The sequence below is a fragment of the Nicotiana tabacum genome, chromosome 1, assembly GCF_000715075.1.
Source record: "Nicotiana tabacum cultivar K326 chromosome 1, ASM71507v2, whole genome shotgun sequence".
NCBI lineage: Eukaryota > Viridiplantae > Streptophyta > Magnoliopsida > Solanales > Solanaceae > Nicotiana > Nicotiana tabacum.
The window spans coordinates 74,404,754-74,428,843 of NC_134080.1; the positions used below are offsets into that span (position 1 = coordinate 74,404,754).

General features: G+C 40.7%; 1 protein-coding gene across 1 annotated transcript; it reads right to left on the minus strand.

Moving 5' to 3' along the window:
* Positions 1 to 3,720: 3,720 nt before the first annotated feature.
* On the minus strand, positions 3,721 to 4,323 carry LOC142162890 (uncharacterized). Its single transcript, XM_075219934.1, has one exon. It carries the CDS (start codon positions 4,321 to 4,323, stop codon positions 3,721 to 3,723), a length of 603 nt encoding a protein of 200 aa, XP_075076035.1.
* Between the last annotated feature and the right edge of the window lie 19,767 nt (positions 4,324 to 24,090).

The window sequence follows — 24,090 nt, forward strand, 5'->3', positions numbered from 1 at the left end:
TCACGGTAATCAACGCACACCCTGGTCTTACCATCTTTCTTTGGTACTGGCACAATATTAGCTAACCAAGTGGGGTATCGCGTGACTTGAATGACCTTTGCATCCAACTATTTTGTGATTTCTTCCTTGATCTTCACACTCATGTCAGTCTTGAACTTTCTTAACTTCTGCTTGACAGGAGGGCATGCCGGATCAGTTGGCAATTTGTGAACTATCAAGTCAGTACTCAAACCCGGCATGTCGTCATATGACCATGAAAATATATCTTAATATTCCAACGGTGCTTTGATTACTTATTCCTTGATTTATGGTTCTAGGTGTACACTTATCTTGGTTTCTCTGATATTATCTGGATCCCCTAAATTGATTGCTTCAGTTTCATTCAAATTAGGCTTAGGTTTCTCTTCAAAATGATTTAGTTCTTTATTAATTTCCTCAAATGCCTCCTCTTCATCATATTCCATTTCATCATCGCGCTCTACTTCTTGGATTATTATTACAGAGTTAGATTGGCTTTAAGACTTGGCCAAAAATTTCTCATGCATGTCATGTCATTGAAACCAACATAAAAAGAGCTGTACAAAGAAAGACAAAAATGACGCTATCAGGAGTAATGGAAAAGGGGAAATTACATTTCATTGAAAATAAAGGATAGAAGGGTTTGTACATCAAAACAAGCGAAAAATAAAAATATGGATTACAACCCTGGAATAATCTAGATTTTTTTTTGGAATAAAATAAAGCAAACTACCAAAACTCCAAAACTCCTTCCGAGTATGGAAATGAGTAAGCACATAACTTCGGCTTCACTTTTGGCCCAATAAACTGCACATCTGCTTTGCTGGAACCTTCCCCAATTTCCACCATGTTCACCTCATCAAATAGGCTCTGGAACCTTTCAATCAGTTCTTCATCAAAGTCGATCATAGGCTTTGGGACTGCTGACACTGGGCGCTTCACGACCCCTGGCTTGACGAAAGACCTGGAGAGGCGTGGGATAGGCTTAGGGATAAATCATGCTTTCTTTTTCAACATTTTAGCCCTTTTCACCTCCTCCCTTATAGGCTTGAATCCCAGACCAAACGTACCCAGATTTTCACGTAGGGACACTAGCTGCACGATACCTTGTAAAGATGCTCCCAGACCCTTGCCCGGCACAAAACCATTCTTCAGCATTTCAGTTGCTACCATGACTGATGCGGAGGCTAACTTTGGACCTGGAATACACTCCCCCTCCGGAATCTTCTCAATTGACACCATTTCGGAAACTTGGTAGACCCAAGGACCCTTATCGTCTTCGGCCTCAATAAATAGGACAGATGTATCATTGTAAGCACATAAGTTCTCCGTAAGCACATAACTTCGGCTTCACTTTTGGCCCAATAAACTGCACATCTGCTTTGCTGGAACCTTCCCCAATTTCCACCATGTTCACCTCATCAAATAGGCTCTGGAACCTTTCAATCAGTTCTTCATCAAAGTCGATCATAGGCTTTGGGACTGCTGACACTGGGCGCTTCACGACCCCTGGCTTGACGAAAGACCTGGAGAGGCGTGGGATAGGCTTAGGGATAAATCATGCTTTCTTTTTCAACATTTTAGCCCTTTTCACCTCCTCCCTTATAGGCTTGAATCCCAGACCAAACGTACCCAGATTTTCACGTAGGGACACTAGCTGCACGATACCTTGTAAAGATGCTCCCAGACCCTTGCCCGGCACAAAACCATTCTTCAGCATTTCAGTTGCTACCATGACTGATGCGGAGGCTAACTTTGGACCTGGAATACACTCCCCCTCCGGAATCTTCTCAATTGACACCATTTCGGAAACTTGGTAGACCCAAGGACCCTTATCGTCTTCGGCCTCAATAAATAGGACAGATGTATCATTGTAAGCACATAAGTTCTCATCACCACGCACAACGATTTCCTGTCTGTCCCACTCGAACTTTACCATCTAGTGCAGAGAAGACGGGATTGCCTTGGCAATATGTATCCAGGGCCTACCCAACAGCAAATTGTAGGAGACGGCCACATCTAGTACCTGGAACTCCATGGTAAATTCAACTGGTCCTATTGTCAGTTCGAGCATGATATCACCAACAAAATCTTTTCCCCCCTCCATCAAAACCTCGAACACATATACTGTTCTTGTGTATCCTTTCAGTACCAATTTTCAACTTTTGCAGAGTGGAGATATGACAAATGTTTGCACTAGAACCATTGTCAACTAACACCCTTGTGACCACGGAATCCTCGCATTTCACTGTGATATTAAGAGCTCGATTGTGCTCTGTACCCTCCAAAGGCAGCTCGTCATCCAAGAAAGTGATCTTGTTTGCCTCAAATATCTTGTTGGCAATCTTCTCCAAATGGTTCACTATGATCTTATCAGGGACATAAGCCTCATTCAAAATCTTCATGAGGGTCCGGTGGTGCTCGTCTGAATGTAACAACAATGATAGAAGAGAAATCTAAGTGGGTGTCTTCCTCAACTGTTCCACGATGGAGTAATCCTACACCTTCATTTTCCTCAAGAATTCTTCCGCCTCCTCTTCGATGACAAGCTTATTCACCAGGATTGGATTATCTTTGAGTGGCTTAGCTTTCCGTAATTCCTCTGGGGCAAAGCATCTCCCCGAACGAGTCAACCCCTGGATTTTATTAACTTCCTCTTCCACTTCTTTCCCTTTATAAGCTACTATCACTCGCTTGTAATTCCATGGAACAACCTTGGTGTTATCTATCGACAACTGGGTCAGAGGTTTAATAATAATAGGGGAAATGCGAACCCCTTCTACGATTATGACATGCTTACTTGCTACCCCCAATACGACCACTTTCGGCTTTCCTTGCTTTGTTTCAACATCATTTGGGAACCCCTTCATGACTACCATAGGCGGCTTATCATTGGGAGTGATTAGCTTGTCTGTCAGCCCTTCAGCTATCGAAGATGTTGCCTTTTTAACAACTGGATTACTTTCACTGGCACATATCATCATAACAAACTTTGAAGGCTTCTTGGGCTCCCCATCCTTATGCACTATCTCAATCATATGTGTTTCGTCATGGGCTAGCAATGGATTTTGATTGATATTTGGCACTTTCGGGCTCTGGACCACAATTTGGTTTGTATCAATATGCTCCTGGATGGCGCTCTTCAAATGCCAACACTTTTCTGTGTCGTGCCCCGGAGTATCGAACAATATGCACATCAGAGGGAATAATCCAGGTTTTTCAAAGGGGGATTTGGTAATTTTGACTCAATCGGTCTTAGAACGTCCAATTGACTCAACCTCTAAAACAAACTGGCATAAGACTCTCCAAGTGGGGTGAAAGTTTGTTTCCGCTGCTGCAGTTCCCTTTTATACTCTGGCCTGGGTTGAAAGCTGGGACCAGTAGGCTTTCGGTATGTTTGTGGAGGTAGGTAAGGGTTTTGTGGAGCTAGGGCACGCCATTGTGGGTAAGGAGGGGGTTGAGCATATTACTGTGCATGGTGGACGTGGTATTGCGGTGGCTTGACTGAATATTGAGGGTCTTGGGGTAGGAATTAGTGTTGTAGTGGATTATATGGAGCTTGGGTACAGGTTTGAGGTTGGGGTCGAGGCTGGATGTAATGGTGAGGTGAACCCCTTGGGCCATGCCACGATCCTGAGACGACCATAGCAACATATTCTTTCTTCTTTTTCCCTAACACACCCCAGTGCCATTCTGGATCGCTTATGTAGTTGCTTTGATAGCAGAGTAACTCATGATGTTGCTTGATTTGAGTCCTTCCTCTACCATTTCTCCTATTTTTACCACTTCATTAAAAGACTTACCTATGGTAGAGATCAGATGACCAAAGTAAGTAGGCTCCAAGGTCTGAAGAAAGTACTCCATCATTTCATCTTCCTCCATTGGAGGGTTGACTCGCGCCACATGTTCTCTCCACCGGAAACCATACTCCCTGAAACTCTCACTGGGCTTTTTCTCTATCTTAGTCAAGGATAGGCGATCTGGGACAATTTCTACATTGTATTGGAAATGCCGAGCGAAAGCCTGAGCCAAGTCATCCCAAGTATACCACCTATTGTTGTCTTGGCAGGTGTACCATTCCAACGCTGGACCACTCAAACTTTGACTAAAATATGCCATCAACAATTCATTTTTCCCACCAGAACCCCTTATTTTGCTGCAAAATCCTCTTAAGTGGACCACGGGGTCTCCATGCCCGTCGTACAAGTCAAACTTGGGGATTTTGAACCTGACAGGTAGCTGGACATCGGGAAACAAGCACAGATCCTTATAAGCCACACTCACTTGGCCTCCCAACCCTTGCATATTCCTCAACAACTGCTCCAAACCCTTTATTTTCCTAAATTCTCCTCTTGCTCTGTGTTTCTAGGTGGCTTCTCAGTTTCGACAGGAAGTTCAAAGTGAGGAGTGCAAGAGTAATGATCCGGGATTTTGAAGGTGGGATCTGGGGCATAGTATTGATTATCTTGGGCTTGGAATGCCGACTCACTAGAAGATCGATGGAGGGTAGCTCACGGAGGGGCTATGAAAATAGGGGTAGCTGGCGGAGTAGGGTATGTGGTTGCTTTGGCTAGGGGAGCCTGGACAGTTTGGTTTGAGGTGCTGGGATAGTGGCGGTAAGGGGTGAAGCCTGGTGCATGCTGAGGGGACATATCAACAATAGTGGGATCTTGGGATTGAGATAGTGGTGGGATGACAACAGGGTTTTCTGTGTAGTTGGTAGGGTATGACAGTGGATGATGCCCCCTAATCCATTCTTGGTACATTTCGGCCATTTGGTGCTTCAGCTTATGTACCTCTTCTTTCAAACCAGACTCAGATTCCTCCATCTCTCTTGGTGGGTCAACAACACTTGCATCTAATTCTTTTCTAGCCATGATAACATTGTGTTTAGACCTGGTGCTATATGGGTGACTTGCCAGAATGCCAAACAAATTAACCACCTTCCTGTGCTCAATAACAACAACAAACTTGTTAGTATTTAAGAGTTTAACAAATAGGCAACCGCACGTTTGGGATGCAATGCACTTGAACAGTTAAATGCTTCTATCGTGTATTTGAACGGTTGTATACTTCATCCCAGCCTTAACTAACTCTTTTCACTTTGCACTTTCTCTTCTCTCTTTTTCTTTTATTTTTCACTCCTGCCTTTCTTTAGTCACTATTGATTTTACCACTTGGTTCTTGTCGCTCCTCTTTTATTTTTGCACTCGCTTTTGTTCTCTTGTTTTGCCATTCTTTCTTTCCACTCAGTTTTTTTCTTCTCTTTTCATTTTATGGTTATGATCGAACCCTATGGGGATTGCCTATATATCATGATGCCGCATAAATCAGATCATTACGTAGTTCAGGAGATAAATGCGAAATAAAAGAAAGAAACATTTTTTGGTTTTCAAATTTTCATTAAATAAAAACTTCTGATTTTCCTCTATTACAATGAGTCCAACATACAAACTTAAGAATTGAAAAACCAAAACAGACTCAAAGTGGACTAACAGACTCTAAAAGAAACTGGAATACAGACTCAAAAAAAAATCAGGAATACATAAGTGCCTCTCCAAGGGCCCGCGGGACATCAGTCGGTCTTGCCGCGAGCCTATGTGCCATATCTTCTTGGAGGTAATATAGGTCATCCGTAATCTAACGAACAAAAATCATCACAGCAGTGAAGAACATAGATCTTGTCATATCCTCGCGCTCATGGCATTTCATGACAACATAACCAGCAATCTCTCTAATCCTCTCCCTGATGACGCCCTTCTCTTGGAGCAGACGTCCAATTTGTTGAGATCTGGCCTCCAAAACTTGTGTGGCCGTATGATTTTGCTCTTGCAATTGTTGCAGGTCCTCTTCTAGTTGCGACATCAATGCATAGCAGTGCTCTCTTTCTGCTTTGAAGTTCTTTGCTTGCTTGGCCATTTCACTCTCAAGGGTATTGTTCTTTTTCTTTAGACCCGTGATTCCTTCGTCATACTTTTCCTTCAACTGCTGAATGAAACTCGCTTATTCTTCTGCATTCTTGGCCAACTTTGCCTGGAATTTTGCTAATTTCCCTTAGGCCTTTTCCAAATGAGCCCCATAATCACACACTTTCCGTCTAAGGTTGTGGATGAGCTTTTCATTTTTTCCATTTCTGACCGGGTTCTCAACTGCTATTTTCATCTTCTGGATCTGGGCTCGGAGGGCTTCATTTTCTTGGGCCAACCTCTTCTTTTCAACTTTACCCGGAGCGGCTTGCAATCCACTATCAAATTTAAGGTCTCTAATTTGCCCTTCTAACTTGCTTATGGTGGCCCTATATTCATTTTCTTTGGTCAACCAAGCCTATTGTTCTTGCGACGCTTCAACAAATTCTTGGATGCTTTCAGGTTTGACCCTTGCTGCGACTTTTTTTCTATACCAAGCAAGATAACCAGGCGAGACCTCGCCCCTGGACAAGTCATGTACTCAGGTGTTTGCCATCAAATATTGGCACTCGTTCCAAATATGGAGAACCACTTCTTCATGAAATTGGCCATCAGAGCAGACTTTAACTGCATGAACACTAAGATCTTCGTCTTGAGGAACTACCTATCATCTTCCCATTTGTCTCAAAACCCGGTATGGGGCATAGGGTTGGATGCTTCGAAGACCCATTAGGAGGAAGTAGGGACCGGTGGCAGGCATGTACACAATCTCCTCAACGGGAAGCCAACCCAGTATCCACTCTATTTGACCTGTATTTATGGAACGAAGGCAAGATACCCAATCTCTGACCCTTTTGGCATTTTGAACCCAGAGACCCTTGTACCAAACTCCTCGATGTATTTTGCCTGTAGACCCGTAGTTCATATATCGAGGACAGTGACAAAGGTTCTCAATCATCCACATTTGTAGCAACAAATTGCACCCTTCAAAAAAATCTACTCCAGCTTTGCAAGCTGTGAGAGCTCGGAATATATCAGATATTATCATAGGTGAGAGGGTGCTCTTAGTATTGGTAGTCAAAACATTGACGACCCCAGCCACCCATAAATCAATATTCTCGTCCTTCTTGGGAAACACTAGAAGACCTAAGAATGCCACCGTGAAAGCAAAGCATCTATGCTCTTCCCATTTTTATTGGTTCCCTTTACTACAGATTCCACTTTCCGGGTCTTCAAATACTCTTACATGCCCATACCGTTGGTATATGAAGTGTAGAGTGGAAAATCCACCTGCAAAATTTGCATACTGGACTTTCCTGCTTATTTTCAGTAAGTCCAGGAACTTGTGGGGAGTGACGACTCTTGGAGCGACCATGTATTTATGTCTTAAACCCTCTGTACTCCCAGTATAACCCGTTATATCCTCCAAGGTAGGTGTAAGTTCGAAGTCCAAGAAATGCAGAACGTTGTGAGCTGGGTCCCAAAATATCACCAATGCTTTTATTATGTCACCCTTAGGCTTAATCTTTAATAATTCGGTGAGTATGTGATGACCCAAAAGGTCATCACTTGTTTTAGAAATAAATTCTATGTTCCGAGGCCTTAAAAACCTCTTTCTGTCTCACCTCGAGCGTGCACAGTCCGGGCGCGTATCCGAAAAGCCATTATGTGAAAATATGTGAAAAATAATAAATTTTGCTTTTAAAATGAATTTAGGTTGACTTCGGTCAACATTTTGGGTAAACGGACCCGGACCCGTGATTTGACAGTCCCGAAGGGTCCGTAGGAAAATATGGGATTTGGGTGTATGCCCAAAATCGAATTCCGAGGTCCCAAGTATGAGAAATGAATTTTTAAAGAAAATTATTTTCTAGAATATATATGAGTTTTTGGAAATGAAATATGTTTGGAATTAGATGGTATCAGGCCCGTATTTTGGTTCTGAAGCCCGGTACAAGTCTTATATGTGATATAAGTCGAGCTTGTATAATTTGGTAAGAAGTGGACTTGAAATGATATGATTCGGAACCTTATTTGTATAATTTGAAACATTGAAAGTTCTTGAGATTTTCTTGATTTTAATGCTAAATTCATAGTTGTTGATGTTATTTTGGTGATTTGATGCACGAACAAGTCCGTATGATGTTTTTGGGTTAGTGTGCATGTTTGGTTTAGAGCCCCGAGGGCTCGGGTGAATTTTGGATAGGCCACGGAGTGAAATTCGGACTTAGGAAATTTCTGGTATGTTGGAGGCCTGCAGGCTTCGCAATTGCGAAGCCTGGCTCGCAAATGAGAGCTCGCAAATGCGAACAATGTGACGCAAATGCGAATTTTGGCTTGGGCTGCCTTGGTCGCAAATGCGATGTATCTATCGCAAATGTGACAGCAGCATCGCAAATGCGAAGAGGACTGGAATCCTCAGGGTTCGCAAATGCGAGGTTAGCAGGTTTTGAAGGGTTCGCAATTGCGAACCCTGGTCGCAATTGCGAACCTTGGTCGTAGTTGCGACATCTGCGACCTGCAAATTCATGACTTAGCCGAAAATCTTTCATTTTTCAGACCCTTTCAAAACATAAACTCTCTTGGGCGATTTTCCAAAGAAACATTCTTCTCCAAATCGATTGTAAGTCATTTCTAACTCGTTTTCTTCAATCTTTAACACCTTTTCACATGATTTCAACTCAAAATCAAGAGTTTTTATGCTGGAAATTGGGTGTTTTTTGTAGAACCTAAGTTTTCCAAATTTTGGGAATTTGGACCTCGATTTAAGGTCCGATTTCAAAACAAATTATATATTTGGGTTTGTAGGGGAATGGGTAATCGGGTTTTGGTTCGAACCTCAGGTTTTGACCATATGGGCCCGGGGTCGATTTTTGACTTTAGAAAACCTATTTTCATGTATTGGAATGGAATCATTTAGCATTTATTGATATAGTTAAGTAACTTGTGGCTAGATACAAGCGAATTGGTGATGGAAGCAAGAGGTAAAGCGATAGTTGAGGCTTAAATTGTGTTCGTGACATCGAGGTAAGTGTTTGGTCTAACCTTAGCTTGAGGGATTAGGAGTTGTGTCCTATTTGCTATGTGTTATTTGTTGAGCACGACGTATAGGCATGGTGACGAATATCTATACATTGGTGTCAAGCATGCCCGTGAGTCTTATACTATGATTAATGTGACTCTGTTTGTATTTTTCATGCCTTATGTGATGATTTCTATTATTGAGCAAAGCTTATGGAAGTAATATTGGTATTTGAATATTGAAGAGCGTTGGCTCAAGTTGTAAAATGAATTGTGGAAGTATAATTGGCAATTGAACCTTATAGAGCATTGGCTCAAGTTGTGAAGTAAATGTGAAAAACAAAAGGGGATTATTATATTGTCTCCTTTGCCGGGATGTTGTTGCTTTTAATGCTATCTCCCTTGCGGGGATGTTGATGCTTTTGATATTGTTCCCTTGCCGGGATTTGATTGTTGTACTATTGTTCGCTTGACGAGATTTTATTGTGATTTTATTTATTTCCTTGCCCTTATTGCTTGTGATTGTTGTTTGGGTAAGGAAGAGTGTTAAAGCACGAAGGGTGATTCCGTGCATTATTTTGGTAAGAGAGTGTTAAAGCACGAAGGGTGATGCCATGTATGATTTCATGAGGAAGAGTGTAAAAGAGCGAAGGGTGATGCCGTTCCGCACGATGTACAATTCTATGCCGATTATATTGATTTTATGGTGAGGACTAGAGTAAAAGCACGAAGGGTGATGCCGTGCCGATTATATTGATTCTTATGGTGAAGACGAGAGTAAAAGCATGAAGGCTGATGACGTGCACTTGTTGATTTTTGATTCTTGTTGATAATTGAGTTATGGTATTCCTTACATTTACCTACTGTCCTTTTGTTATCATTTGATGTCTCCTCGCAGCATGTTTCCCCCTCCCATTCTTAATTGTACATTCCTGTTTTTATTTTTCGTTGTATATGATTTAACTGCATAGGTTTATTTGGTAGTCTGGTCCTAGCCTCGTCACTACTTTGCTGAGGTTAGGCTAGGATTTTACCAGCACATGGGGGTCGGTTGTGCTGATACTACACTCTGTACTGTGTGCAGATCCTGGTACTAGAGCATACGGACCATAGCTTTGGGTTGCTCCCTTCAGTCCATTTGGAGATCTGAGATAGTTCTGTAGGCGTCCACAGGCCTTGGCGTCTTCTCCTAACCTTTCATTATGTTTCTTTTATGTATTTCAGAGACAGTGTTGTAATAAATCTTTCAGACCCTTATTTGTAGTAATCTTAGACAGCCTGTGGAATTATGACACCAGTTTTGGGTAGTTTATGTATGGATTGGTGTTGGCATCTTAATTAATATGTTACATTTCAGTCTTCCGCTTTTATTTTCTACTGTTTATATAACATTGGCTCTTAATTGTTAAAGGATTAAAAAATGGAAAAAAGGTAAATAATTTAAATGGTTGGCTTGCCTAGCTTTCACTAGTAGGCACCATCACGACTCCCGAGGGTGGGAAATCCAGGTTGTGACAGAGTGCCCCCAGGTAATGGTTGACCCTGTCTCGTCCTTGTTCACCCAAATCTTCCCACCACATGTGAAGTGCCAACGGAATCTTAGTCATAACATTCATCGGTAAATTTTGACTCTCGCTCATTCTGCTCATTTAGATTAGGGCGATTGGTTTAAAACAAAGTAAGTTTTATTTAAAAGTTGATAAAAAGGTTCATTTTGCAAAATTCAAATAAATCAAGGCTACTTTTGCAAATACGTCCTTTCAGCACTTCAAAAGGGAAAAGTTTACGGCTGTATTTGCTAGGTGCCTAAAAATTGACAAAGAAATTATTGGTGGCTATTCTTGAAAAAACGGCCTTCCGTCGTCCCATTGGGACACTTGGCTATTTAGACAAAAATGGCATCACCCACTTTGTTTACGACAAAAATGATGACACTTCATATTTTTGGTTACTTTTGCAAAAGCGAGGCTGGACCCGATGAGGGTTGCCTACATATCTCACATCCGGTGAGAATCAAACCCGCGTAGTTCGGTCAGTTAAAATACGAACCATTTTGGAATGACCTTCTCCCCTTTTCTTTTCTTTTTTTTTTCAAAATTCCGGCAGAGTTTCGGGATGTTTTGAACACCATTTTTGGGAAACGAATGAATTTCTCTCTCCTACCTCAATCTAAGTTTTCCTTTGATTTTCCTCCCTAATCTAAGAGCCGGTCAACATGCAAGACAAAATAAATAAATGCACAAATAGCATATAAAAATGCATCAGGATGGTCTTTTAATTTCGGGTACACCTGTCCTAGACGGACTCAACCCCTGTGTTGAGTCCCCAAAGTCAAATGCACATGATACAAACAAGCGTCCCTACTAGGGATCTAGCATGAGGCTGTGTTATTTTAGGTTTAAAACCTGGGTGTATTGTTCTAGACATGTCTTACTAGAGCGGACAACTAGAGCCCGGGGAGGGGGAGGGGGGCAGCGTACCGGTAACCGAAAGATCATTCAACTTTGCAACTTGTCCGAACCACATTCTAAATTAGGATATAACACTAATAGAAAAGAAGTTACGCCAGCGTGCACTTCCCAGAAGATTAGAAAAGAAGGGTTTCGTAGCAGTTTATATACAGTTCAAATAATATCAAAGCGATAAAAAGCGATATTTAGCACATTAGGCCCAAGCATGTAATAAAAATCAGATAATAAATAAAAGCCAAATATAACAATTATTCTAAGCTCGAATTCTTGAACCCTGAACCAGAGATTCTGGGTTCGTTCCCCACCAGAGTCGCTAGAGCTGTCACACCTCCTTTTTCTACCCGCGAGGTATAGGGGAGTTTTTCCAATTAAAGTGACAATAATCAAAACGGGATTATCTATTTAAGTTCAAAGTCGCCACTTGAGATAATTTATGGTGTCCCAAGTCACTCATTAAAAATCCCGAATCGAGGAAGTTTGACTCTGTTTTACAGTCCGCGAAACACAGAAATCCGGGTAAGAAATTTTATTAACCCGGAAGAAGGTGTTAGGCATTTCCGGATTCCGTGGTTCTAGCGCAGTCGCTTAAACTATTATTAATTGGCCTAATTATCTGATTAGTTACATATTTTATACCTATTGTGCTTTTTTTTAACCTTTAACTTCTTTTAATTATTTATGAAATTATTTTGTAACAATTACGATTGTCATACACTTGTTTGTTTGGTACACATTGTGAATCATATCACGGGAGTTGTATCCACGATCTACAACACATTTAATTTATTAGCATTATTATAAGGTGTGGCCGGGTCACATGAAATAGGCACCTGAATTTGAAAATTATGAATCACAACTACGTCACGTGAATCTTACCCATAACTATAATGATTTTTATTATAAACGCGCCTAAGGCAAGCTATGAAGGTTCATTTTTAAACTAAGTCAGAATTCACTATAAAGCTACTAATTATAGATATGCATTGAGAGATATGTTAAGCCTTTAATTATTTGAGAAAAATTGGGCCAGCAGTAGGCCCATTTTTCTATCTAAAAAAATCTTAATGAAATAAAAACACTGAAGTTGATTGGGCTCGAAATTGAGCCCAAAAGTGGAAAGAAGCAGAAAACAGAGGCACACCAGGTCTGGTTTCGGCCAAGCTGCCTCATCTGGGCTAATACCAGGCCCAACTGCTTTTAGCAGGAAGGCCTTCAACATTAAGGCCCTACTGAGGCTTAATTTCCTCTAAATCACGTATAACACAATATCATAAAAATTCTGGAAAAATCGAATGTTGACTGTTGATACCCAATTTTTCCCTGTATATTTTTCATATATATAAAATACTTTCAAAATAACTTATGTACGCATATATAAGCATGTCCAAGTGTTTTAGTATATTTTCCCAATTTTTAAAGATTTTTAAAATCAATTTATTGCTCATTTCAATAGTATAAAAACCAATAATTATTTCCAAAATTATCATTTTGATGGATAATTTATTGTATTTCTCATATTTATACCAAAATAAAGTTAATGTAATTTTTATATATTTTTACAAATTTATTTGGTATTTTTAAAGCTAAATTGCATATAATTGCAATTCTAGCCTACTTTAAGATTTAATAGCATTTTTTTAATTATAAAATTGGTTCAAACATTTTTAAATCAATATTTATATATTAATAACTGATACACTACTCTTAATTTACTTTCAAAATCATTTTACTATTTTTTATAAAATAAAAAGTGAAAAACTGGCTATTTAAAACCTGGCCCATTTTTATTTCAATCATAGCCAAATTGACCCCCCCCTAATTGACCCAGTTTGAAACCCAATTGGACCGGCCCAATTCTAATCTAACCCGACCCCTGACCCAACCATTAACCCGCCTAGCCCTTTCTTTCAATCCAGGCCGTTGATCATTTAGATCAATGACCACGATCACCCCTTACCTTTTTTAATTCACTAACCCTACCCTAATCCCCTCATTTTCAACTTCCTTGTCTCTTCAAACTTTAATTTATTTGCAATCACAATGTGACAACCTCTCATATTTGAAACCCTTAATTGCTTATTTATTGTTTGTACTTAAGTCACAATTGTAGCATGGCCGGGAACCACACTAGTGGATCTTGAGGGGTGCCTAACACCTTCCCCTCGAGATAATTTCTAGCCCTTACCCAAACTTTAGTTTTTCTAAACAAATTCTTCCTAGTGTCCTAATGCACTTAATCATTAGGTGGTGACTCTTCAAATAAAAAAATCCAATTCCCAAAAGGGAACGAGTTGTCCTCCCAAATGTCATAAACCCGATTTCGCGAGAAAAAGGGGGCGCGACAGCGTGACGACTTTGCTGGAAATTTCTTTAAGGCTTTTACCATTTCATGCTATTTGTGAATTTATGCTTCCTTGAATATCTTTAATGCCTTTAAGTATTTATTTTGCTCTCCTACTTCGAAAACTGACTTGGTTCTTCGTTTCTTCTCTTTATTTCTCTTAATGCTTTCTTTTACTGCTTTCCTTTAATACTGTTGTAATTTTGAGCAATTATTATAATTATTACCTTATGAATATATGACAATTTGTTTAATTATTGTAACTGCATATTCAACATCATATTCCACTCGTGCCAAATAAAATACCATAGCAACGCTTATAATGAGTGGTTGCGCCCTTCCGATATTATTACCCCCTAAATTTGGCAAAGAGGTATTTGCGGTAAAACCAGTCGATCAACGGTATAGTCGACGGTTCCGTTCCTTTCCCTCTTGAGTTGTCCGCTCAAGGGAACCAGTCTAATACCCCATAGAAACCCTACTCTGTTTAATTGTGCATGCATCACTGTCAAAACCTAGCTGAGTCAGTTATGTTGTCCACATAATGACTCTTTAAGATAGCCTTGTCTAAAGTCCACTGGGTTTCCTTGGAATCCCAAACGGACATTACCACGTTCTGTGCATTTATTTGGAGAACTAAATGCTGCTTATGCCAATTATTGATGGTTAAATAGTCGAGTCCGGCGGGGGTAAGGGTCTAACACTTTTGTTTTGCAGAAATGAGGTACGAAGTCCCCAGATTCGGCATGGTCACCAACATCCACCCGAAATTCCTAAATTGGTGGGAAGACCTGCATTCTAGTGATCAGACCCTCGTCCGAAAATACTTGGAAAATTTACCTTCCCTTAAGAAATCCAACCCAACAACAAAATTATTAAAGCTGCCACCCTGTTCTGGGATTGCGATAGGTCTGTGTTTCGCTTGGGGGAGATTGAGATGACACCCCCTACTAGAGGAAATAGGAGGACTGGCAGGTATACCAAGGGAGACTTCGGGTTTGTTAATGTCAGAGAATCGCAAAGGTAGAGGTTTTCTCAAGATGATGGGTCTAAAGAAGAATCCAGATTTAACTTGCCTGAAGGAGTCGTACATTCCCTTTGATTATTTGTACGAGAGGTGCGGTCACAACAAATCCTACCGTACCTATCCTGATGAGTTCGCCCTTACGTCATTAGGACATATCCATCAAAGGGTCTTCGTCTTTATGTTCTGCTTTTTGGGGATGATAGTATTTCCTATGAAGAAGGTTAGGATCCATACCAGACTAGCCATGGTCACCAAGACCTTAATGGAGGGAATTGGCGGGCAACCATTCAGCATAGTGCCCATGATTTTTGTAGAGATGTACCGAGCCCTAGAAAAGTGTCAAAAAGGAGCCCCACACTTCGAGGGCTGCAACTTGCTACTCCAACTCTGGCTCATGAAGCATCTTCAAAGGGGGGAATATCGGCAAGAGATTCAGCGTAGAGATTGGGATGATCATATAGCTTTCCATCAACCAAGGCGAATGAACTACATGCCCAACATGTTTGCTCAGCCAGGAGATTCCAAGGGGTGGGTGGAGCTGTTTGAAAATCTAACTGAGGATCAAGTACAATAGATGCTCGAGTGGTTCCCTACTGAAGAGTTCATCGCCTGATCCAGGGACGCTCCATTTCTGATACTGATCGGTTTGAGCGGAACCTACCCTTATATCCCTCTCCGAGTTATGAGACAGGCTAGTAGGAAACAGGTTGTACCAAGGGTCGACAAGATAAGTCACTTCCGAGCCGACTTCCAAGCTGATGACAGTCCTTATAAGTGCCAAGCTCAACATATGTGGCATTGCAAGATCATCATGGGGAGAGATACTATTAAGCCCGACAAATACCATGCTGGCTGCAAACCATACTATTCAGGCTGGCTGGAGGATAATCACAATGGTCTGGGCCAACCCGGGTTTGTTCGAGGTCACAGAATCATCGATGAAAGGGCAGAAGCATAGGTCAAATACAACCAACTGTGCAAGATGATTCGGGAATGTGAAAACGAGCACCGGGAGATACAAGAAGCCAACCAAAAACTGATTGAAAAATGGAAAGACATGGCTATCAATGCCAACAAGAAATTAGGATACTTGGAGTGGGGTTTAGTGGAGCTGGAAAGAAAGTTTCTCAAAAGGATCGAGGACTGCCAGAATGTTGAGGGAAATGAAGGTGGACACCTAGCCAGAGCCTACTTGTTGCTGGGACTTCGTAAGCTGGTGAAGCTGTTCGATGGAGCCAAAGATGCTGAGTCTGGGGAAGGTCTTTCTGGGACCAAGTAGTTAGGATTCCTTTTCTTTTGCTTTAAATGTAATAAGGCCAACGACCAGTAGTGACATTTTATCTTCTGCTATTTTCGTGTCGTTTTTGGGATTCGTCTATTTTAATCAATAAAATGAGGCATTTAGCATTATAAGTTCTCCAAATCAACTTGTCGCTAGGCCTACCTCAGGCACAATAAGGCTCCCAAATTAGGACAAAGTTTATATTCTCGCACTATGTGTTTAAATATTGCGACACCTTTGTCACACCTCCTTTTTACCTACACCCCGCAAAGGGGCATAAAAGGAGTTTTTCCAATTAAAGGACAATCGAAACGGGATTTATTATTTAATTCAGAGTCGCCACTTGGGAGATTTGTGGTGTCCCAAGTCACCGGTTGAATCCCCAATCGAGTAAAAGATTAACTCTGTATTACAGTCCGCGAACCAGAAATCCGGACAAGGAATTCTGTTAACCTGGGAGAAGGTGTTAGACATTCCCGAGTTCCGTGGTTCTAGCACGGTCGCTCAACTGTCACATTCGGCTTATTTATCTGACTTTAACAATTATGAGCTTATATGCAAGTTTTAACTCTTTACCGCTTTTATTATTATCATTATTATTTTAACAGAGAATTGCAACGTTGTGAAGACGTATCTCGAACCACGTCACATTAATGTACCCGTGGTTGTCGACACATTTCGACTCCGTTGGGATTTGGATTTGGGTCACATAAATGTGCACCCGAATTTGAGAAGGTAATGTTATTTAAAGTACGCGCCTAGGAGATTAACGCGTGGTTATTTTGGGAAAAAGGCCGTGAAGTTCGCTAAGCGGCCGATCCCGAGTTCTAAGTAATTAATACATACATTTGTGAGGGCCCCACAATCTATGCGTTTTACTAGGCAAGGCTCATCTCGTTTATTTTAAAAGGACAATCCTAAAGTGACTACATTTTTCTATTAAGTTCGTCTCTAAAATAAAAGAGAAGAAGTCCTAATTAGTTACATGTTTATAAGCTCGTGCCTCTTATTAGTTATTAGATTAAGACAAATGCAAACGGAAAATTGCAATCGAGCTTGCTCAAAGGGAGATTGTATCGTTCCTTGTTCTCTTAGTTAACCAAGCAAGGTATCCTGGCGCCACTTCGCCTTTGGCCTGATCCTGCACGCAAGTATCTGCTTTTAAATATTGGCATTCACTCCAGATCTGACGGACTCTTGCTTCAGGGAACTGTCCGTCAGGGCTAATCTCAATTACTTGAGCACTAAGATCTTCCTCCTGTGGCACTGTTTGGCATCTCCCGAGTTGTCTCAAAACCCGATATGGCGCGTAAGGTTGAATGCTCTTGAGCCCCATCAATAGAAAGTGGGTCCTAGCTGCCGGCATATGGATGACCTCGTCAACGAGCAACCATCCTAGTGTCCACTGTATTTGGCTGGCGGTGAGGGTCCGAAAGAATGATGTCCACGCCGTAACTCCCTCGGGTAGACTGACCCCCTTGATTCTTTTGTAGAACTCTTCTATGCAAGTTTTCTTCGAGGGACCATAACTCAAGAGCTGGGAACGGTGGCAGAGATGCTCAGTCATCCATATTTGTAGCAACAAGTTACACCCCTCGAAAAAGTTCCCTCTGGTTTTGCAGGCTGTGAGAGCTCGGAAGATATCAGATACTATCATAGGCACAAGAGTGCTTTCATCTTGAGTGAGCAAGGTACTGACGACCTCGACTATTTTTAGATCAAAGTTTCCGTCTTTCCTTGGAAATACCAAAAGGCCCAAAAAGGTTATCATAAAAGCCACTCGTCTATGCTCGTCCCATTTCTGAGGGTTACTTTTGCTGCATAACTTGTTACCTAGGTTGTTGAATCCTCCGACATGACCGTATCTATCGTATATGAAGCGCGAATTACAAAAACCTGCGGCCAAATCTGGGTTATAGACCGTCTTGGGTATCTTTAACGAATCTAAAAACCGATGCACAGTGACAGCTCTTGGAGCAACCAGGTATTTTTGCCTCAACGGAACTTCAGCATTTCCGATGTACCCGGCTATTTCCTCCAAAGTCGGGGTGAGTTCAAAATCGGAAAAGTGGAAGACATTGTGTGCCGGGTCCCAGCAGGTGACCAAAGCTCTTATGATATCCCCCCGAGGCTGGATTTCCAATAAACGCGTAAGACCTTTTAGATATTTCTTGACCTCATCTTGCCCTTCACCACCTAAATCATCCCACCATAGCCGCAACTTAAAAGGGATTTTAGTCATTATTGAAAAAGGTTCATTTTGCATCGTGCTCATCCTGCACATTTATTAAGGTGATTAAGCAAAAAATAAAATTTATTTGACTCAACCAATTGGCTATTTTTAATTTTTCACAGATTAAAAGAAAGATCCGGTTCCGAACACGGCCTTTCAGCACTTCGGGAACAAAGATTTTGAGGCTGGGTGAGTCAACCGGTCAAAAATCCAAAAAATGACTACAAGTGGCCGTTTATGCAAAGTCAGCCTTTCGGCGTCCCTTTTGGGAATATTCGGCTATTTTGACAAAAGCGGCGTCACTCGACTTATTTATGACGAAAATTAAAATATTGACATTTTTGTAAAGGGGAGGTTGGACCCGATGAGAGTTGCCTACGTATCCCGCACCCTGTGAGAATCAAACTGGCGTAGTTCGGGTAGATAAAACAAACTTCTTTTGAAAACAAGACTCTTTTCAATGACAAATAAAACCATTTTTCATAAACATAACCCCTTTTTTTTTCATTTTCTCAAAAATTCGACAGAGTTTCGACGCTATTTGGACATTGATTTTTTTTCAAAATAGGCGATTAACTACCTCTATCTCTCTTTCCTCAAAGTATTCAAAAGCCGGTCAGCATGCAAGTCCGAAGCAAACAAATGCACAGGTAGCAAGTTGGATGCATCAGGATGGTCTTTTGTCGTTTTGGTACATCTGTCCTAGACAGACCCAACCCCTGTGTTGAGCCTCCAAAGTCAAATGCACATGATGCAAACAAACGTTCCTACTAGGGATCCGACATGAAGCTGAGTTATTCTAGCTTCGTAACCTAGGTATTTGTTCTAGACTGTGTACCCGAGCGGACTACTCGAGTCGAGGAGGGGGCTACGTACCGGGGACCCGCGAGATCGTCCGACTTTGTAACTTGTTCGGCCTATTTCTTATTTCACGGTATGACACTAACAGAATAGGGAGTCTCAACCAGTAAGCACATCCCCGGAGGTGAGAAGAGAAGGGTTTCGTAGCAGTTTATATACAGTTCAGATAATATCAAAGCGATAAAAGCAACATTTTCCACATTTAAGCCAAAACATATAATATGATCAAATAATAAATGAAGCCAAATAATAACAATTATTCCAGGCTCGAATTCTTGAACCCTGAACTAGAGATTCTGGGTTCCCTCCCCAGCAGAGTCGCCAGAGCTGTCACACCTCCTTTTTACCTACACCCCGCAAAGGGGCATAAAGGGAGTTTTTCCAATAAAAGGACAATCGAAACGGGATTTATTATTTAATTCAGAGTCGCCACTTGGGAGATTTATGGTGTCCCAAGTCACTGGTTGAATCCCGAATCGAGGAAAAGATTAACTCTGTATTACAGTTCGCGAACCAGAAATCCGGACAAGGAATTCTGTTAACCCGAGAGAAGGTGTTAGGCATTCCCGAGTTCTGTGGTTCTAGCACGGTCGCTCAACTGTCACATTCGGCTTATTTATCTGACTTTAACAATTATGAGCTTATATGCAAGTTTTAACTCTTTACCGCTTTTATTATTATCATTATTATTTTAACAGAGAATTGCAACGTTGTGAAGACGTATCTCGAACCACGTCACATTAATGTACCCGTGGTTGTCGACACATTTCGACTCCGTTGGGATTTGGATTTGGGTCACATAAATGTGCACCCAAATTTGAGAAGGTAATGTTATTTAAAGCACGCGCCTAAAGAGATTAACGCGTGGTTATTTTGGGAAAAAGGCCGTGAAGTTCGCTAAGCGGCCGATACCGAGTTCTAAGTAATTAATACATACATTTGTGAGGGCCCCGCAATCTATGCGTTTTACTAGGCGAGGCTCATCTCGTTTATTTTAAAAGGACAATCCTAAAGTGACTACATTTTTCTATTAAGTTCGTCTCTAAAATAAAAGAGAAGAAGTCCTAATTAGTTACATGTTCATAAGCTCGTGCCTCTTATTAGTTATTAGATTAAGACAAATGCAAACGGAAAATTGCAACCGAGCTTGCTCAAAGGGAGATTGTATCGTTCCTTGTTCTATTAGTTAATAATACTAAAGTTGAGATTATGAATTGAACACGAGATTGACACACAGTAATATCAAAACAAACTAACTATTCTTTGATTAATTTAAACTAACATTATTAGATGAATGGGTTATTAGAAGAACCAAATGTAATACCAAGCCATTTTTGAACTCTTTTTACAACTGTCGAAAATACCTCAGTATTTGAAAATTGACGTTAGGCTAACATTATTCAAGTAACCATTTCGTTAGCTTTGAACCTATATGATAATACCTTCAATTCATTTGAATCCAAAAAAAACTTGGAAAAACGGTAGCTCACATGGTCTAGATACAATCCAGTTAGGTACATTTACACGAACCAGTCTTATTATAGAAAACTAAACATTATACATATGCAACCCTATGACTCATTAATTAGTCAACTACATATTTAGACAAAGAAAGGAAAACTTTATTCGAGCACAAATCTAAACTGAAGGAATTCAACAGGAACAAAGCCTGGTCAACACTTCATTTCGCTTCAAGCCAAGAGTGTACAAATGTGTACCTGGAAGGAATACAATGGGGAAGAAGAAGAGAGGAAGGTCAGCAGCAGTAGTAGCAAACATCAGTTGCAACAACAATGCAACAAAAGATAACCAGCAGCGACTCAGGAAACCAGTTAAAATTCCCAGCAATACCAACAGCAACACAAACACCCAGTAACTGACCCCAAAACAGCTTGATAGCAACCAAATATCAATCAAAACACAAGCAGAAACACCCCTAGAATTCAGTAATCAAGAAAAACTCGAAAATACAACTCCACAGTTAAAGCTGAAGCTCTTTTCAGTTTCAATGGGATAGCACTAGTTGAACTAGACTAACTCTTAAAACTCTCTTCCAGTTTTTCAGAATGTTCAACACCCTTAAGATTTCCAGAATGTTCTTTTTTTTTTCTAACTGTGTCCAGCTCCTCTCCTTTATAGCCAAACGTTTTTAACCCTTTAGCTCTTAGGAGCATTCAGCTAATTAAGAGAGTGTTTCTGCCCATGATATTCCCTGGCAGCCACTACTACATGTTTTTCTCTTTTTTAATCCAAGGTTATGGGTGACTTAACTTATTTAATCAACTTCCCATGCCATTAAGCCTTCTTCCCCACTATTACTAAATAATTCATTAGTTTATTGGTCCTTTAGTACCCTACTATCAGACCACTAAATTTAGGCCATTCTCAAACCTTTTAAATCCCAAAATACCCTCCTAGAGTCCCTGAAATTGCAGCTATAACCAATTCTCCTAAGTTCTGAATGCAACCTTATGACTCACTACTATCTAGTTGACATTATCATACCAACACTGAATTCAAACCAATGTCAGATTCATTTTAGACCCTAAACAGTAGGATTCGATTCATCAATTGCTTAGGCTTGAATCAAATAGCAACAAAATAAAGGCCAAGGCTTTTAATGACTCAGAACACCCTTAAAGGGCATGACACAGTAGGTTCAGGTGACAACCAAAACAATAGTTGTGACGAAGCAGTTCAACTGACCAAGCAATTCAAAACATTTCAAATGACCAAGCAATTCAAAACAATGTGACGAACGACTAAGCGATTCAAACATTGTGATGAACTAATCCTTAATTTTAGCGACCAGACAAACTTAATTTTAACGATTGTGAAAATAGGAAATGTTTAAAAACAAATCGACAAACTGACTAACTTCAACAAGTGACTGAAATTAACGAGTTAGCACCAATTACCAAACCAAAACAAATTAACGAGAACTACTAAACTACAAACATGAACGGATTAATCGACGAAACTATTTATAACGTATGTTAATCAATCAGAAGAAAACTGGACCGAAAAAAAGGTCTGAAAGAGGAGAGAAATAAATTAAAAGGATGATGAAATACAACGAGGCTCAAACGAATAAACAACAAAAATGGAAAAGAAAAAGAAGACAAATACCTCAAAATTACAGGCTGAAACTCCAAACAGTTCCCCTTTCACTTCGACTCGAATTTTTGAGGTCCAAACGGACCTCAATCGAGTGTTCTCGACTGAAAACACTCGACTGAAGTCGATTAGGAACCTCAAATTTCTCTTTCACTCGAACCAGCTCCAGGTTTGATCTTCCTAGGGGTCTTCAATCGATTTAAAATCCGACCAGTTCTAGTAAAATTCGAGCCACGATAGGGGTTGTTTGGGAACGAAAGAGGTCCGGTGGAGCTTGGGTGTGAACTTGGGGCTGGTTGGGTAGTTTTAGGGTTTTGCTCGAATCTTCGACTGAAGATTTGAAACGAACCGGGATGATTCGAGGTTAAAGGGGTAGGGATTTGTGTTGAGGGTGGTTAGAAGGTTCAGGGGTGTGAATTTGGTAGTCATCGGAGGAGGTGAGGTTTTAGGCTGATTCTTCGATTGAAGATTCGAGAAGCTCGGGGATGATTCGAAGCAAGCCGAGTGTGGATTTGTGGAGGGGAGGGTCAGGTGGTCAAGGGGTGTTATTTTCATGGCCATCGGAGCCGGCGCCGCCAGGTTTACGGCAAAGGGGCGGGGTGGCGGCTCTAGGGTTTCGAGGGATCGTCTCTGAGAGGTCTGAGAGAGATGATGGGGCGAGGGGGGGTTTGGTTTAGGGGGCGGGGTAAGATTTAGGAATATATACCATGTGGGGAATTTAATCCCGGCCGTTAGATCAATTAAGATCAACGGCTAGGATCAAGGAGATTAACCAATACGACATCGTTTGGTTTAAGTAGGGGGTCGGTTTGAACCGGGTAACGGGTCGGGCCAGGGAATGGGTAAGGGAGACAGATTTTGAGCCGTTGGATCATGCAGGATCAACGGCTGTGATTGATTGCCACTGAAACGACATCGTTCGAACGTCTGTGAGATTTGGACCGGTCTGGGCATCTGTTTGGGCCTGATTTTGCTTTTAAAAAGTCGGTCCAGTTCCGAATTTATTCTTTATTCTTCATTTCTTCCTTTTCTTTTAATTTCCTTTTTAATTCCTATTTTACAAACAAAATCCTAAATTAAATCAAAAACCAAAATTAGCTAAAAAAAAATACTAATTGACTCTTAATAATAAGTAAAATCTAAAATCAAACACTAATTAAAACACCATTGTCGCACCTCCTTTTTACCGCGCCCGCGGGGGCGCGTGGGGAGTTTTCTCCAATTAAAGGACAGTCGAAACGGGATTTATTTAATTATTTACGAGTCGCCACCTGGGAATTTTAAGGAGTCCCAAGTCACCAATTTCAATCCCTGAATCGAGGAAAATATGACTCTGTTTATTATTCTGCGAACCAAAAATCCTGAGTAAGGAATTCTGTTAATCCGGAAGAAGGTGTTAGGCATTTCCGAATTCCGTGGTTCTAGCACGGTCGCTTAACTGTTTTTATTATTTGCTTAATTATCTTGATTTTATTAACTATATTGATGTTACATGATTTTACTACCGCTTATACTTATTGTGATTGAGGACCCTTCTTTGAATCGAATTACGCGTATGTATATTCGTGTTATAAATTTAAAAATGCGGAATTGTGTCACGCGTACGTGTACACGATAACTTTTGGTAATATATTTATTAAACAAGTATTTTTTCGAAATTGTGTTGAATCAAGAATATTTGTTTTTCTTAAATAGTGACCATATATCTCGGGTTTTTATGAAATTGATTTAAAGCCTTTGGAAAAATCCTTTTATTAAATATTCGCTCGAAATTGCGCGTACGCATAATCCGAATTTTTCTTTTAAAAATATA